The sequence below is a fragment of the Podarcis muralis genome, chromosome 16, assembly GCF_964188315.1.
Source record: "Podarcis muralis chromosome 16, rPodMur119.hap1.1, whole genome shotgun sequence".
Classification (NCBI taxonomy): Eukaryota; Metazoa; Chordata; class Lepidosauria; order Squamata; family Lacertidae; genus Podarcis; species Podarcis muralis.
In genome coordinates, this window is record NC_135670.1 from 29,630,947 (window position 1) to 29,647,384 (window position 16,438).

The window sequence follows — 16,438 nt, forward strand, 5'->3', positions numbered from 1 at the left end:
CCTTTACATTTTTAATAAAATTATTTATTAAATTTATTAGTCCTTTGTTTACCTGACAGGCTTCCAAGCAACGTAATGCTTAAAAATAATAATCATAAATACATCATCCCATAGAAAAATGCACATAAAGCATCAACATTTTCCTACAACACCTCCAATCTTTATCTTACATATCTTCCTATATATGAAAAACTGTAAGGCTGTCGTCACGTAGCCCCCCACTGGAGGATTTGTAGTGCTGCATCACGATCTGGGATTTGCGTGAAGTTGGGCGGGGGAGCAAGTGGGAAGGCAGGTTTTAAAATGGCAGTTTTAAACAACAGTTTCGAATAGATCAGGGATGGAGGGACACAGATGAACTGTGAGGACATGGGGGCGGGGCTTGAATAAGCTGTGGGGGCTTTAAGGGACTGTGAGGGGAAGAGAGCTTGGGTGAGATGTGAAGGGAGGGGTGTTAAGTTTGGTGGGGGTCAGATGGGGTTGGCGAGGAATGCAAGCACAGGTGGCAGTCTCTAGTAGATGGGGAGCCGCAACTGAAAAGGCCCTCTCTTTTGTCACCATCTTTTGAGCCTCCCTTTAAGGAGAGGTCTGGAAAACCATATTTGTTTTCTTTAACAAAATTTATATTTTGTGGGACGCAGGTGGCGCTGTGGGTTAAACCACTGAGCCTCTTGGGCTTGCCAATCAGAAGGTTGGCGGTTCAAATCCCCGCGACGGGGTGAGCTCCCATTGCTCGGTCCCTGCTCCTGTCAACTTAGCAGTTCGAAAGCACGTCAAAGTGCAAGTAGATAAATAGGTACCGCTCTGGTGGGAAGGTAAATGGCGTTTCCATGTGCTGCTCTGGTTTGCCAGAAGTGACTTAGTCATGCTGGCCACATGACCCAGAATGGATTCCGTTCGACTTCCAAGGTATTTCAAAAAGTGAAAATCTGTACACAAAAGTTGTTGAGCTTTTTTGGGCAAAGTTGGGTTGCCATACATCCAACGTCCGAATCTTCCGAGCCATTTTGCTGATTTCTGCCCGGTCACTGCCAACGACTGCAGTATTTTGGGTATGTCACAAATGAAACCTACATGAAATGCTCTTCTATATTGTATAACACTTTATGGGAGTATTCCTGCTCAGGGTTTCTGCCAGCCAGCTAGCCATGCCCCTTTTCTAGAATATTCCATTCCTACACCCTCCCATTTTCCCACTTTCCTTTTCCAATTGGCAACATTTCGTGGCTCTTGAGAATGCCCAGTCCTTTGGGCTGTTTTTATTTTTAGTGGGGCAGTTTTGCTTCCTGCCTTTAGAGATCATTAGTGTTTTGATTTTGATCTCGGGTGTTTCCCCTCCCTCCCTCGCAGCCCGCTTGATACGGCCCTCTGGTTTATCATCAAACATGTTCTGCCTCCATGTCCATCGGCACTCACCGCCCCTGTTCGCTATTAGAGGGAGCCATCACTCTCGACTCCTGGGAAGCCATCCCTTACGAAAGCCGGATTTCAAAAGTTGTGAATGGAGACGGGGTCGAAGGCGTCGGAAGGAGAGAAAGCCAAAACGCCGGCAAAATGGTCTTTCCTGACAACACATCATCAGGGAGGTTAAAAATAGACTTTTTTTTTATGGAGCTAGAGCGGCTGTTCAGAAGTAGGAAGGGAGAAGAGAGCTGGGAAGTGTTCCAAGACCCTGGAACTTCCTCTTGCCTGACAGCTGTTGCATCACATAATTACCCTCTCCTGATTCACAGCACTGAACAGCTTGCTTGAATTACAAGAAATTTGCTTCAACTCTAAAGTTTGTACAAGTACAGTGGTACCTCAGGTTACATACGCTTCAGGTTACAGACTCCGCTAACCCAGAAATAGTGCTTCAGGTGAAGAACTTTGCTTCAGGGTGAGAACAGAAATCGTGCTCCGGCAGCGCGGAAGCAGCAGGAGGCCCCATTAGCTAAAGCGGTGCTTCAGGTTAAGAACAGTTTCAGGTTAAGTACGGACCTCCGGAATGAATTAAGTACTTAACCTGAGGTACCACTGTATCAGAAATCCCTAGAAGCTGGGATTTGCTGCAATGTGCTATAGGAGCACCTGGCTTAGGAGATGCTGTGTTCTTCAGCCCATTCTGAGTCAGGTCACCAGTTAACTAGGCCCACATCCACACTCTGCATTTAAAGCACCCCTGTACCATTTTGTCAGCCCCCCCAAGGAATCTTGGGAAGCACAGTTTGTTAAGGGAGGAGAGAATGGTGAGGAGGCCCCTGTTCTCCTCACAGTGTTCCCTGGGAAGAGGGGTTGATTGTCAAAGCACCTAGACCAGCGTTTCTCAACCTGTGGGTCCCCAGATGTTGTTGGACTACAACTCCCATCATCCCTGACCACTGATCATGCTGGCTAGGAATGATGGGAGTTGTAGTCCAACAACATCTGGGGACCCACAGGTTGAGAAACGCTGACCTAGACGATACCCAGGGCAGACTCCCCATCAAAGTCCTTGATCTATGGGGCACCAGGAGTGGGTCATTGCTTGGCCCCAAGCGCCCTGGAGAGGTGCCACCAACTGGGTCCTGCTTTTTCCAACAAGCTCTCCCCTCAGTGAGTAGGAGGTGAGTTTGTGTTTTGTGTTCTGCATTTGGGGACAGCAGGACAGAGAACTCGGTGGCATTTGGCCATTCTTTTGAAGCAGATTGAATGTTGGCAGATTCAGGACAGACCCAAGGAGGGACTTATTCGCACAACACGTATGGAACTAGCTCCCACAAGATGCCATCATCTCAGGTGACTTTAAAAGAGGAACCGGCAAATTCATAGAGGTCAAGGTTGTCAGTGCCTACAAGCCATGATATGTATGTATTTATGGGAGCCAGTGTGGTGTAGTGGTTAAGAGCTGTAGACTCGTAATCTGGTGAACCGGGTTCGCTTCCCCACTCCTCCACATGCAGCTGCTGGGTGACTTTGGGCTAGTCACACTTCTCTGAAGTCTCTCAGCCTCACCCACCCCACAGAGTGTTTGTTGTGGGGGAGGAAGAAAAAGCCGCTTTGAGACTCCTGAAGGGGAGTGAAAGGCGGGCTATCAAGTCCAAACTCTTCTTCTACCTCCACTGTTGGAGGCCGTATGAATACCGGTGTCTGGAAAATTCAGGTGGGAGAGCGCTGTCTTGCTTGTAAGCTTCCCAGAGACATCTGGTTGTCCACTGTGAGAACACGGTGCTAGGATTTGATGGGCCATTGGTTTGATCCAGGAAGCTCTTCTCATGTTCTTATTTCCCACAATGTACCAGTGCAAGCTGGATATTCATCACTCCCTGTGGTTGGTTGCAGTGTGTGAAATTTGGCAGGTGCCCAGGTGCCAGGATGGCGCTGGACATCTCCACCATCTGAAGGTGTCTGCCTGGGGATCCTTGTATCTTGTATCTTTTCACATACTAACAACACGTCCCTTGGAATCCTGTCGGTTATATTTTATCTGCACAATCAGAATGTATTTCAGGAACAATAACAAAGATTCATGTTTTGCCATTTCAAGCCATCTGGCCCCAAAATGGTAACTAAACGTTCTGTTTGGGTGACTGCAACCCTGGTTTAAGAAGCCATTTGGCACCTAGTTTATATGCCGCTGTGGGTTAAACCACAGAGCCTAGGACTTGCCGATCAGAAGGTTGGTGGTTCGAATCCCCGCGATGGGGTGAGCTCCCGCTGCTCGGTCCCTGCTCCTGCCAACCTAGCAGTTCGAAAGCACATCAAAGTGCAAGTAGATAAATAGGTACCGCTACAGTGGAAAGGTAAATGGCATTTCTGTGCGCTGCTCTGGTTCGCCAGAAGCGGCTTAGTCATGCTGGCCACATGGCCCTGCAGCTGTACGCCGGCTCCGTCGGCCAATAAAGCAAGATGAGCGCCGCAACCCCAGAGTCGATCACAACTGGACCTAATGGTCAGGGGTCCCTTTACCTTTACCTTATATATCTCAGTTTCTAACATTGTTTGGTTGTGTATCTTATTTAGTCCTCTTTTCACCTCCTCTCTGTGTCTCTTTTTCATGCGTTGGTGTGGCTGGGCTGGGAGGGGATGTCCTTATGTTGTTTGCTTTGGACAATAGATGGTGTTATGAAAGCTCCTGTCATCTTTCAAGGAGAATTTACAGGCTGCGATTTGGCCAGGTTACCAATCAGCCAAATGGCAAGTGCCTTGGAGGTCCACAACTACATCCCAAAGCAGATTAGTCGATGAGAGACATTTACAGATGTATTAGAACAGCTGCCCGAGCCCTTTCAGATTTATAACCTAATGAAACTCTTGCTCTGGCGTGAGCACGCCGTTGCAGCTCTAACCTTGGCCTGATTTGCAAACAGACTTCTCCTTTGTGTAAAACTCGCTTCCTCTTAGGGATGTTGCAGAACCCTGATGAAAATGGAAACAGGAGCGGAATTCACTGGTGTTCGCTTCTTTAGGGCTGCCATAGTTCAGAAAGCGAAAACCCGGACACAAAAGTTCTTGAGCAAAGTGGTTGAGATTCACAACTTCTCTGAATTTTGCAATGCAGTTCTTCAGCGAAGTGATGCGTACAGAAATGCATGTACCAGGGGAAAGTGTGCATAGAGGTGCACACATGAATAGATGCATTCAAATAGTATACAAAAATCTCTAAGGAGGGATTTGCTTGCAAAAATGTGTGTATTAGTTCACACTAAAGTTCTGTATTATTTATTTATTTATTTATTTATTTATTTATTTATTTTGCTTTGCAAACTGATGAGGAAATGTGGACCACTGTATTTAAGAGTGGAAAAATGAGAACCGGAGAGAGAAAATGAAACTGACAGATTAGTCTATTCCTGTCAGTAACAACAACAACAACAACAACAACAACAACAATTTTATTATTTATACCCAGTGGTGGAGCTTCATGGGGGGCGGAGAGCAGGCGGGGCAGGGCTGGTGCACATCCCAGGGGCGTGACGTGCCGCCTGTGGGGGCGTGGTGCCCAGAGCGGGTTGGGGGGCAGCCGTGATGGCACCCCACTGGGATCGTGCTGCCGGGGGTGGTGCGCTCCCCCCGCACTCCTCTTCCCCCGCCAGTGTTTATACCCTGCCCATCTGACTGGGTTTCCCCAGCCACTCTGGGTGGCTTACAACATATCTAAAAGCATAATAAAAACACCAGTCCTTAAAAACGTCCCTAAACAGGGCTGCCTTTAGCTGTCTTCTAAAAGTCATATAGTTGTTTATTTCCTTGACATCTGAAGGGAGGGTGTTCCACAGGGCGGGGGCCACTACCAAGAAGGCCCTTTGCCTAGTTCCCTGTAACCTCACTTCTCGCAGTGAGGGAACCACCAGCAGGCCCTCGGCGCTGGACCTCAGTGCTGAACGATGGGGGTGGCGATGCTCCTTCAGGTATACTGGGCTGAGGCCATTTAGGGCTTTAAAGGTCATCACCTACACGTTGAATATCAAGGGAATGATGTTGGTAGATGTGTATACAGGAAGCCTAATGTGCCATGCAGTGCTGAGGCATGTTTTGAAACGTTGATAGCATTGTTGGACCTTGACATTTTCCAGGTTATCATGTAATCTAAGGAGCCATGTCTCTCTTGGCTTTTGTATCGGTGGAGGAAGGACAGGGGCTACTGCAAAGGGGAAGGATGTCGCAAAGAGCCTTTGACATGTAGCAATGGAGAGGGTGGGGCCTGCGAAACAGTATGTAGCATGAGACTAAGGGCGTTAACAAGCGTGCCCTTGTTTTCATTTTGCAAAATGTTCAAGGGCGTGTGCTTGGTTTCCTAACCCAGATGCTCTCCCTTGGAGCAGAACTCAAGTCGTAGGGCTGCTCTCCCTGCTTTGAGACAACACCTCCTGGCTTTGCCTTTGTGCTGGCAAGTGTTTCTCAAAGCAGGGTTAGCTAAGTTGTGGGCCAGATCTGGCCCTACGAGCCACGGGGAAGTAGCCAACGCATCTCTGCAGCTTCCTTCCCTTATGAGGAAAGCCTGCAGCGTTGGGGACATGCCTTTAAAGGAAAGCAAGAGGTCACAAGAGATGTTGTGCATGGCACTGAAGAAATGGCTAGAGAAAGTCCCCCCCCATAATATAACAACAACAACAACTTATTTATACCCCACCCATCTGGCTGGTTTTCCCCAGCCACTCTGGGCGGCTTCCAACAAAGTATTAAAATACAGTGGCCGGTTAAACATTAAAAGCTTCCCTAAACAGGGCTGCCTTCAGATGTCTTCTAAAAGTCTGGTAGTTGTTTATTTCCATAACATCTGGTGGGAGGGTGTTCCACAGGGCGGGTGCCACTACCGAGAAGGCCCCTCTGCCTGGTTCCCTGTAACTTGGCTTCTCGCAGGGAGGGAACCGCCAGAAGGCCCTCGGTGCTGGACCTCAGTGTCTGGGCAGAAACGATGGGGGTGGAGACGCTCCTTCAAGTATACTGGGCTGAGGCCATTTAGGGCTTTAAAGGTCAGCACCAACATCTCTTATAACACTTGTTGGCATCCAATGGAGCTGAACTTTGGAAGATTCAGGAGAGATGAAAGGAAATACTTCTTCATGCAGCACAAATTATGGTAGTCCCTCCTACGGGAGGCAGTGAGGGCCACAACCTAGATGGCTTTAAAAGAGGATTAGGCAGATTCATGGAGGAGAATGGCTCCTAGCCACAATGGCTCCGCTCTGCACTTGGAAGCAACGATGCTTCTGAATTCTAGTTGCTGGACGGGAGGCCAGAGGGCTTTTGTGCTTGAATCTTGCCTGCGAGTTTTCCACAGGCATCTGGTTGGCCACTGTGAGAAAAGGGTGTTCCTTTTAGGGATTTTAGGTGCCGAAATCCCAAGGGAGCAGAAAAGACTATTTATGTATGCGACCACGGCTGCACGGATGTTACTGGCCCAGAGATGGAAAGAAGATAAAGTCCCGACCAGAGAAGAATGGCAGATGAAGTTGATGGACTATGCTGAAATGGCTAAAATGACCGGAAGAATCAGAAATCAGGAAGACCAAAATATTAATAAGGAATGGGGGGAAATGATAACTTATCTTAAAGACCATTGCAAACAGTTAAAATTGTTAGTAGGACTGGAATATCAGTTGTAGTTTAATGGTGAATTCTGGACACAATGGAGATGTAAAAGATTTGGATTATCATAAAAGATGCGGGAGGAAATGATTAATAATTGGACCCACAAAGGGGAGGAAGGAAGTCCAGGAGATTCCTTGGAATCTTGTTTTTATGATTTATGTTTGATGTATCTCTGCAAAACTTTAATTTGAAAAACCAAATAAATAAATTTGTATTAAAAGAAGAGAGAACAGGGCGTTGGACAACAGGGACCGTTGGCCTGGTCCGTCAGGCTCTTATGCCCTTATGTTTATCTCCTGATCTCAGCGCTGTGGCTCTCACTGCCTTGAGTTCCGCCACGGGAGAAAGTTTGGAGGCCCGTCAACCAATCACCCTCCCTCCTTCTTAGAGCTTCTGGTTCACCAGTCTAAGAGATGAAGATGACTCTTCGTCTCCGGGGTAGGACGCTGCCTCAGAACCGAGTCAGACCTGTTCTAACCATTACGCCATGCTGCTGCTACTGTCTGGGGAATCTGTCACCCACGGAGCTGCTTCTCCTCACATGGCAGCCGCTGCCTTTGTTGTCTGATATTTATTTCCACCCTCCTGTGAGCAAGGCGGCAACAGCAACACAGGAAACTCTAGCCAGCTGGTGGTTGCCTTGCAGAAAAGGCCCAGGCTGCCTCTCTCTCTCTCTCTCTCTCCCCGTGTGTGGGCGGGGGTGGCAGCCTTATGGATTTAGTCAAAGCTGGGAGGGAGCGCATGGGCTGGGCTTTTTCTCCCGCTTGGCCCATGGTGACTCCCGGTCTGGCCTGCCGTTGGTTATTATGGATTCAATCATTATTCAGGAGCGATTAGTCGAGCGGCTGCTTTCTCCCAGGACCCAGACCCAGCGAAGCCACTCAGCCAAGCTGAAGGTACAAGGGTATATTTATAGTAATAGCCGAGAGCTGGAGAGAAGGAGGAGGGGGTGGGGGCGCAAGAATGGTGCCTGAGGAGAAGCAGTTAGCCACAGAAGAGACTTGCCAAGGGGAGAGGAACAGGAGGAAGCCGGTAAAGAGGCGAAGGCAGAGCGTGAGAGATCAGGGGAGGCAAAGAGGGGGCCAGAATCTGCGAGAGGCTGTGGTGGGTTATATAAAATGCAAGCCACAAAACAAAACACCAGCCTCTTTTCTGTGCTGTCCTCCCATCGTTGCCGCTCACATCAGTGGAGGCCAGAAGGAAAACACACTGATGTACACATGCTGCCTTTTGTGGGTGCCTGATTTGGGGCTGACGTTTTGGATAGGGTACCATTTCATCAGACAATATGTTTGTGTGAACGCACATTTGCATGTGTGTCTTGGGCACCCGGCGTTTGACCCACTTTGGACCGATCAGCGCCCAGTCGCTGGACCGCCGGTGTGCAGACAGCTGGGGGACTGTGATGTGCGAGTTTCTGATTCAGTGGGGGGTCATTTGGGGTGCGTGCGCCCAAGGAGTCTGCTTTTATGCTAACTCTAGACATAGATGTCTTCCGCCGTGCCAAGTCAAACTGCGAGATGCACATGATAAAGATGATTTTGCTTTGGGCAGGGAATTCAGGGGAAGACAGCGAATAAATTTCCTGCCCTTTCTTTTTAGCCTAGGATGCTATTGCGCCTGAGGGAGGGAGCTAGCCAGAGTCAGGCCTGAGTTGAAGATCAGTGCACAGGCGAAGGCTGGAGCCGCAATCTGTTACTATTTCGTTACTTCTGAATGTTCATTTTCAAAGCTTGCCTTTCAGGGGAGATGTCCCTCCCAACAGTACCCTGTTTGAGACAGATGGGAGGTAGAATTTGCATTCTGGGTCTCTTGGGAAGGCTTCCTCTTCTATTGCCTGCCGTCCAAAGCTTTAAGAAGAAAGGAGGAAGTAGGCAATGTGACAAAGGGGTAATGGCTCCTTAATCTCCCCTCCATTAATTCACAGGAACATAGGAAGCTGACTTGTACTGAGTCCACCTAGTTCAGTACAGTCTACACCGACTGGCAGGGACACAGGTGGCGCTGTAGTCTAAACCACTGAGCCCCTTGGGCTTGCCAATCAGAAGGTCGGCGGTTCGAATCCCCATGCTGGAGTGAGCTCCCATTGCTCTGTCCCAGCTCCTGCCAACCTAGCAGTTTGTAAGCACGCCAGTGCAAGTAGATAAATAGGTACCACTGCAGCAGAAAGGTAAATGGCATTTCCGTGTGCTCTGGCACTCGTCATGGTATCCTGTTGCGCCAGAAGCAGTTTAGTCATGCTGGCCACATGACCCAGAAAGCTGTCTGTGGACAAACGCTGGCTCCCTTGGCCTGAAGTGAGATGAACGCTGCATCCCATCGTTACCTTTGACTGGACTTAACCATCCAGGGGTCCTTTACCTCTTTTTTTTACCTTTACCTTTACATTGACTGGCAGGGGTTTATCTAGAGATGCTGGGGATTGAACCCAGGACCTTCTGCATTCAAAGCAGATGCTCTTCCACTGAGCCACGACCCTTCCCCTATTCATTTTAAGCACTGACTGGTATTGTCCCAGCAGGAGACGAACTTTCCCCTCCTGTTTGTCCTTCCAAGCCCATAAAAGTTAACGCCTAACTGTTTTATGGCATTCTTTGGTGGTGCTGCGGCTAGAGAGTTTATGGGGTCTCCTTCCTTTTTATGTTTATTTTTATAACATGCAATTAATTTTGTGGAATTTGCTGGTGGTAAACCGCCAGTTCATCTCAGAAGGCTTTCAAAGGGCCTGGAGACTCTGGTCCTTCAGATGTCCTTTGACTACATCTCCCATCAGCCTCAGCAAGCAGGGTCAGTGATGCAAGGGGTGATGGCAGTTGTAGTCCAACAAGACCTAGAGGGCCACAAGCTCCCTATCTGAAGAATGTAAGAAGAACCTACTGGATCAAGTCAGTGGCCTATCTAGTCCAGCATCCTGTTCTCATAGTGGCCAATCAGAGGCTCCCGTGAGAAGCCTGTAATCAGGTCCTGAGTGCAAGAACACTCTGCCCTCCTGTGGTTTCAAGAAAAACTGGTACAGTGGTACCTCGGTTTTCGAACGTTTCCGTTGATGAACATTTCAGATCCTGGACGCCCAAAACCCGGAAGCAAATGCTTCCATTTTCAAACACGCCTCGGACATTGAATGGCTTCTGCTGTGTGTAATAATAATAATAATAATAATAATAATAATAATAATTTATTATTTATACCCTGCCCATCTGGCTGGGTTTCCCCAGCCACTCTGGGCGGCTTCCAACTGAATATTAAAAACAATACAGCATCAGACATTAAAAACTTCCCTAAACAGTTGTCTTGGGACCAGGGAGGGAGAAGAAAAGATGGACGGCAAAAACTGGGTTGACTCCCTGGTTGAGAAGATGTTGGAATAGCAGTTCTTAAATGAGGATGGAGGTAGTTCTGATTGGGAGAAAGAAGCCTCTGTGAGTATCAAGAGCAGAAAGCAGCTGGGAGGACCTCTTTAGATTTACCACAATCAATGAATGGGGTATTCAGAGGGTGCCTTGCTGAGTAGAGCTGGAATTCCATTGACATAAGCAGGCCCACGAATCTGCCTCGTTTTGGAGCCAATGTAAACATGGAGGGCTGGGTGGCTTTGAGCTTCACATTTTAGCCCTCATGCCCTGTCAGAGGCAGATTGCTTCTAATTACCAGTTGCTGGGACTCACAAGTAGGCCTGGGTGATGTATCAGTGCCACCCATGAGACAAGGTGAGGTGGATTACTTTGGGTGGTGGGATCCACAGGGGCAGCAGATCCTGCCTCCAAGGAGTGCATCACTCGCTGCTGTTGCTGTGGATCCATTGGTGGTCCCCCAACGCCGCCTCTACAGTGGTCTCTTGCAGGCCTCCTCCCACCAACTGAAAAAAAATATTGGGGGTGAGAGGTATGCCCTGTCCCAAGTAATCACAACACACAAACCTACACTGTTTAAATGGCAATACCCATCAACTTTGAGGGCCCCCGGCCCCCTCAGGTACAGTGGTACCTCGGATTAAGAACTTAATTTGTTCTGGAGGTCTGTTCTCAACCTGAAACTGTCCTTAACCTGAGGTACCACTTTAGCTAATGGGGCCTCCCGCTGCCGCTGCACGATTTCTGTTCTCATCCTGAAGCAAAGTTCTTAACCTGAGGTACTATTTCTGGGTTAGTGGAGTCTGTAACCTGTAGTGTCTGTAACCTGTGCGGTGGCAGCAGGAGGCCTCATTAGCTAAAGTGGTACCTCAGGTTAAGAACAGTTTCAGGTTAAGAATGGACCTCTGGAACGAATTAAGTTCTTAACCTGAGGTACCACTGTATTCTGAAGAAATAGTAAACCAAATGTGAATTCTGGGCAGAAAAAGAGTTATGTGCATCAATTTCAATGAGTCTACTCTGAGCATTGGATACAATGTGTGGACCTCCCATAATAAGCATTTGGTTGGCTGCTGTGAGAACAGGATACTCTGGTCTAGATGGGCCATTGGCTCGATCCAGCAGAGCTGTTCTTATGTTGATGGTGTGAGGCTCTCTGAAGCACACGTTGACTGGCGTTGACTATAATCAAAGGTCTGCCATGGAGCTGGTGTGTGCAGGGATGTTGAGGGGCGGTCTTGTGTGGACACGCCCCTGCTCCCTCCCCATACAGACCAGTTATCTGAAACTCTTGAGGACTGGGCGCCTGGGTTCTAGCTAAGCAGGTTCCTTCTGTTGAAGCAGGAACTGTGAGTCCTGGGGACATTGTTTCTTTTCTTTATAACTCCTCCTAATAGCGCTGGAAGGGTACCAATCCCATCTCCCTCTGGGGAGCTCGCTGTGTGTGCAATTTGCAGCAGTGTGTCCTGTGTCTTTGCATCTCAGGCTGTGGGTGGTTGGGCGCTTTATTTTTAGAAGTTTTAAAAGGAATTTTTCGTTTTTTACTTTTAGAGGAATGGAGGCAACCTACAACCCTCGGATCACCTTGTGAGTACTTCTTTTTTTAAAAACAGTGTGTTTCCATGCAGATGTTTTTGGGATTTCCCATTTAAAAACCCAACCAGAAATGGACTTTTATCCCATATTTGCACCACTTTAATCACCAAAACTCCACCCCCCTCAAAAGAATAGCTTGTTGCGTCCATCCATCCTTAGAGCCAACAAAGGGAAAAGTGTTCCATATATGAACTTATACAAAGGGCAAAATGAGGCAAGCTTGATCTAAAAAATAAATAAAGCAAAACCATTGTTGACATTAATTTGAATGCATTCCGGGCCATTTTTAAAGGGATTATGTTGGCTTTGGTCACCAGTGTTTTGTTAATCGTCTTGAATCCGTTTCGAGAAATGGGTAGGATGGCAATTCTTAAAAGGAAAACAGCTATTATTAAAGGCCTTTACAATGTAAATGACAAATGTGTGTGTGTGTAACCCACGTCAGGACCCTGCTGTGTTATGTTGGGGGGGGGCGGTAGGGGGCTTTAACCTTTTGTAGTCCTGATCTGAATTTTCAAATTTAGGGCAGAATCTAATAGAGTGGAACCACTAGTGCAAGGCCTTTGTGCAAGAACACAACAATGGTTTATTGACATTTGCATTTAACTGTTTTGCTTTATTTCTAACTGTTTTATGCTTTTACTGCATGCTTTTATGTTTCTATTGCTGCAAAGTGTATATTTTTATGATACAGAAGTCTACAAATAGTTTTATAAATAAATAAACAAACTTCTCCCCCCTCTCTTCTCTCTGCCCACCCCCTAAATCTGTTCGTGTGTATGTGTGTTCCCCAATCCTCTGGAGCATATTTGGGGAGGGGGGGTTGTGTAGGGAGAGGAGAAGGAAGTCAAACTCCATTGCACAAGTGGACATCCTTTCAATTGCAGATCCAGTTGTTTGGATAGCAGCCTCAACCCCCCCCCCCCCAAAAAAAACCAACCCCATTCACCCAGTTGCCAATTCCATGAATGACTTTTCATCTTGCTCCACCCCAGAGACTTCTTTAAACTCTGCACTCGCTTAAAACATCTACTTAAAGAAACACTTTAACTTCTCATTCACCAGCTACAAGCGACCATCACGCTAATGTGGAAAGAGAGAATCAGGATTAATCCATCTTTCTCCCAAGCTTGGCAGTGCAGCGAGTATTTCATTAAGAAAGCGCTTGTCCGTCCACCATCCATCTAATGTTCTACTTCGGAAGACACTGAGAAATGACCAGCCCTGTGACCCATCTTCCTTTTAATTATTTTCACTGGTGTTTAAAATTTAATCATGTTAGATTAATCATGTGGATTAATATTTCTAATTCATATATCCAGGAAGTCAGTATCTCTGTAGTAGTAAGAACCATGTTCTGCCAGGTCCTATGGAATGTGACACGACGCTTGTCAGCCAAGGAATGTCCAGGGTGAGAAACTCACTCTTCATTGTCAAAAATACAACTACAAGTTTTGAAAAGGCATGTCCATTAGTCCTGCATTTCTCAGCTACTCCTGGGTGTATCCCTGATGAGGCAGTTGCCTGACCTCAGCTTATCATGAATTTCATTTCAATGAAAAACCTCAAAGCAGTTTACAACGCATTAAAGCATCAAATAAAACAATCCAGAATATAACAGATATAAAGTATACATTCAGAGCATTCAACAGGACGCTCAAATGTTATCCTGAAGATTTCAAAAGAAAGCATTACAAAGGAAATCGACTGCTGCACAGAATGCACTTTTAACAACAACAACAAAATCTTAAACATTTTAAAATAAAACATTACTAAAGGAAGTCAAATATAAAATAAAAACAGCATAATTAACAAGAGAGTAAAATACCATAAGCGCAGAACGTATCAGCTACTGTTGCTGCCAATCCTGGTTCATGGCAGGTGGCAGCTGTAGAAGCTCAGGCTTGATGACCTGGGTCTGCACTAAGTGACAGGCAAGATGGTCTCTTATATATTTTCCCCACCTGAGCTGCCCATAAGCAGGTGGAGACTACGCCTGTGTGTAACCCGTTTCTGCTCCTCCCGCTTCAGTCCTCTCCTGGTCCTGGGAGACAGTGGAGCAGGAGAGGGATAGGGCAGCAGCAGGAGGAGGTGTGGAAGTCCTTGAGTCTCTACCTGTTCTTCACTCTCCAATCCTGCCTCTTTTGGCTGCTACAGGCTCCCCCAGATCAGTGGCGGAGGAAGAGGGGTGTGGTGGGGGCGGTTCGCCCTGGGTGTCATCCCTGAGGGGGGGTGACATCGTCGTGCCCCCAGATGCTAGCCCCGCCTCCGGGTGCACAGAATGTGCGCCACGGAGCAGCTAGCTCCGCCTCTGCCCCAGATCACTGATTTCTTTATCCAAGTCAGTGTCTAACCTCCCTTCTTCTGGTGCCCACTTCTTAGTGTCCAGCCCCCAGTCCCTGACAGAATGGATAGACCCTCTGTGCCCATATTTTCAAGGGATAGTCCCAGATTTACACAAGCCATCCCCGTTTCTGATTTGATCCTGGAATGTCCCACTTTCCCTTAAGACATCCTTATTTTCATCAGAGAAATGTTGGAGGGTGTGGCATTATGTGACCCCCAAGCCAAGGAGATAAGTTATTATTCAACCTTTAGAAGACATCTGAAGGCAGCCCTGTATTGGGAAGTTTTTTTTAATGTTTAATGTTTTATTATGTGTTGGAAGCTGCCCAGAATGGCTGGGGCAACCCAGTTAGATGGGCATAATAATAATAATAATAATAATAATAATAATAATAATAATAATAGAATAGGATGTCCTTATTATCATCGGAGAAATGTTGGAGGGTATGCAGGTTAGCTACACTTGGAGTGAGAAAATCTTGATGGAGTAAAGGCAAAGCAAACCCTGTGTTATTTCAAAGCAGGGAGAGCAGCCTTAAGATTTGTCCTGGGTACTGGCAACCCACACTACACCACTGGTTCAAGGGCATAGTCCAGCCGGGCAAAAGTAGTCAAGGGGAAGGTACAGAGCACAGGCATGGGGGTCTGGCTTGGGGAAGGACCATGAGAGAGTCCCAGAGGCCATAGAGAGAGACAGGTCAAGGGGGCTGCATTTGACCTCTAGGCCTGAGGGTTCCGCACCTCTGCTTTTCCACCTCCAAGAAGCTCAAGGTGCCATAAGCTCATAGCACTTGAGTCTTTTAAAGAAGGTGGTCCTCATCCACTTGCATAATGGGACACCTGTAATTCTTAATTAATGTGTGTGCACCACCTACAATGGCTTGCAGCTGTATGGGTGAATGGCTGATAATAATAATAATAATAATAATAATAATAATAATAATAATAATAATAATAATAATTTACTATTTATACCCCACCCATCTGACTGGGTTTCCCCAGCCACTCTGGGCAGCTTCCAACAAAAGATTTAAAATACATTAAAACATCAGTCATTAAGAGCTTCCCTAAACAGGGCTGCCTTCAGACGTCTCCTAAACGTCAGGTAGCTGTTTATTTCCTTGACATCTGATAGGAGGGTGTTCATTAGGGCGGGCGCCACTACCGAGAAGGCCCTCTGCCTGGTTCCCTGTAACCTCACTTTTTGCAGTGAGGGAACCGCCAGAAGGCGCTAGGCGCTGGACCTCAGTGTCCGGGTAGAATGATGGGGGTGGAGACGCTGCTTCAGGTCTACTGGGCCGAGGCCGTTTAGGGTTTTAAAGGTCAGCACCAACACTTTGAATTGTGCTTGGAAACGTACTGGGAGCCAATGTAGGTCTTTCAAGACTGGTGTTATGTGGTCTCGGCAGCCGCTCCCAGTCACCAGTCTAGCTGCCGCATTCGGGATTACAAGTTTCCGCTTGTAAAGTGTCTTGCTTAAGACGGGAGGAAAGCTGTTGTTCTGTGACGGTTGATCTCCAGTCACCGCTTTGTGGCTGTGCCAATCATCCACCCACCCACCTTGCAGTTGTTCAGGTTGTCAGATGGCTTCACAAATTCGCTTGCTGTCGAGCAGACTGGATGGCAGGGCCAAACCGACCTAACCTTCCCCTTCCCCCACTTCATTTGCAGACATTGAAAAGAGGGTGGCATTTGGGCGTTTTTTCCAATGGGAAGGGGATGATGTACAATGTCTGCACATGCTACATTAAGCGAGCGTGCAACCTGTGATCCCGCGTACACAAATAGTTGAGCCTGTTCACTTGTACAGTGCTTCACATGTAACATCAGACTTTGAACCTGTGTACAAGCTGGACAAATCAATATACCGGTAAGCGGACGTTTCTTTCGCACAACCACTGATACACCAGTAGAGACAGCTTGTACCTGTGTTCAGTGTGATGTCTGAACAAACCTTGAGTGACAGTGTGTATTGATCAGCTGTAGAGTACAGAGACTACACTTGTTGAACGTTATATGTGAATAACTGTACAGTATGGCCAGTGCTGGATTTACGTATAAGCTAAACAAGCTACAGCTTAGGGCCCCACTCT

The 16,438-nt window shown here is 47.3% G+C and overlaps 1 protein-coding gene and 1 non-coding gene across 3 annotated transcripts in view; one reads left to right on the forward strand and one right to left on the reverse strand.

The window, feature by feature from the left end:
• Nucleotides 1–7,739: 7,739 nt before the first annotated feature.
• The window catches only part of SEPTIN5 (septin 5), a 28,584-nt gene continuing 19,885 nt past the window's right edge, over nucleotides 7,740–16,438 (forward strand). The window contains exons 1-2 of one of the 2 annotated variants that reach the window (XM_028709735.2): nucleotides 7,740–7,949; nucleotides 11,955–11,990. In XM_028709735.2, the coding sequence (XP_028565568.1) occupies nucleotides 7,860–7,949; nucleotides 11,955–11,990 (126 nt within the window). In that variant the 5' untranslated portion in view covers nucleotides 7,740–7,859. Of the gene's footprint in view, nucleotides 7,950–7,984; nucleotides 8,086–11,954; nucleotides 11,991–16,438 lie in introns of those variants that run through there. The other variant, XM_028709737.2, reaches the window with a different exon arrangement.
• Nucleotides 9,461–9,532, reverse strand: TRNAA-UGC (transfer RNA alanine (anticodon UGC)). The gene has a single exon. It is a non-coding gene; the product is annotated as a tRNA-Ser (tRNA).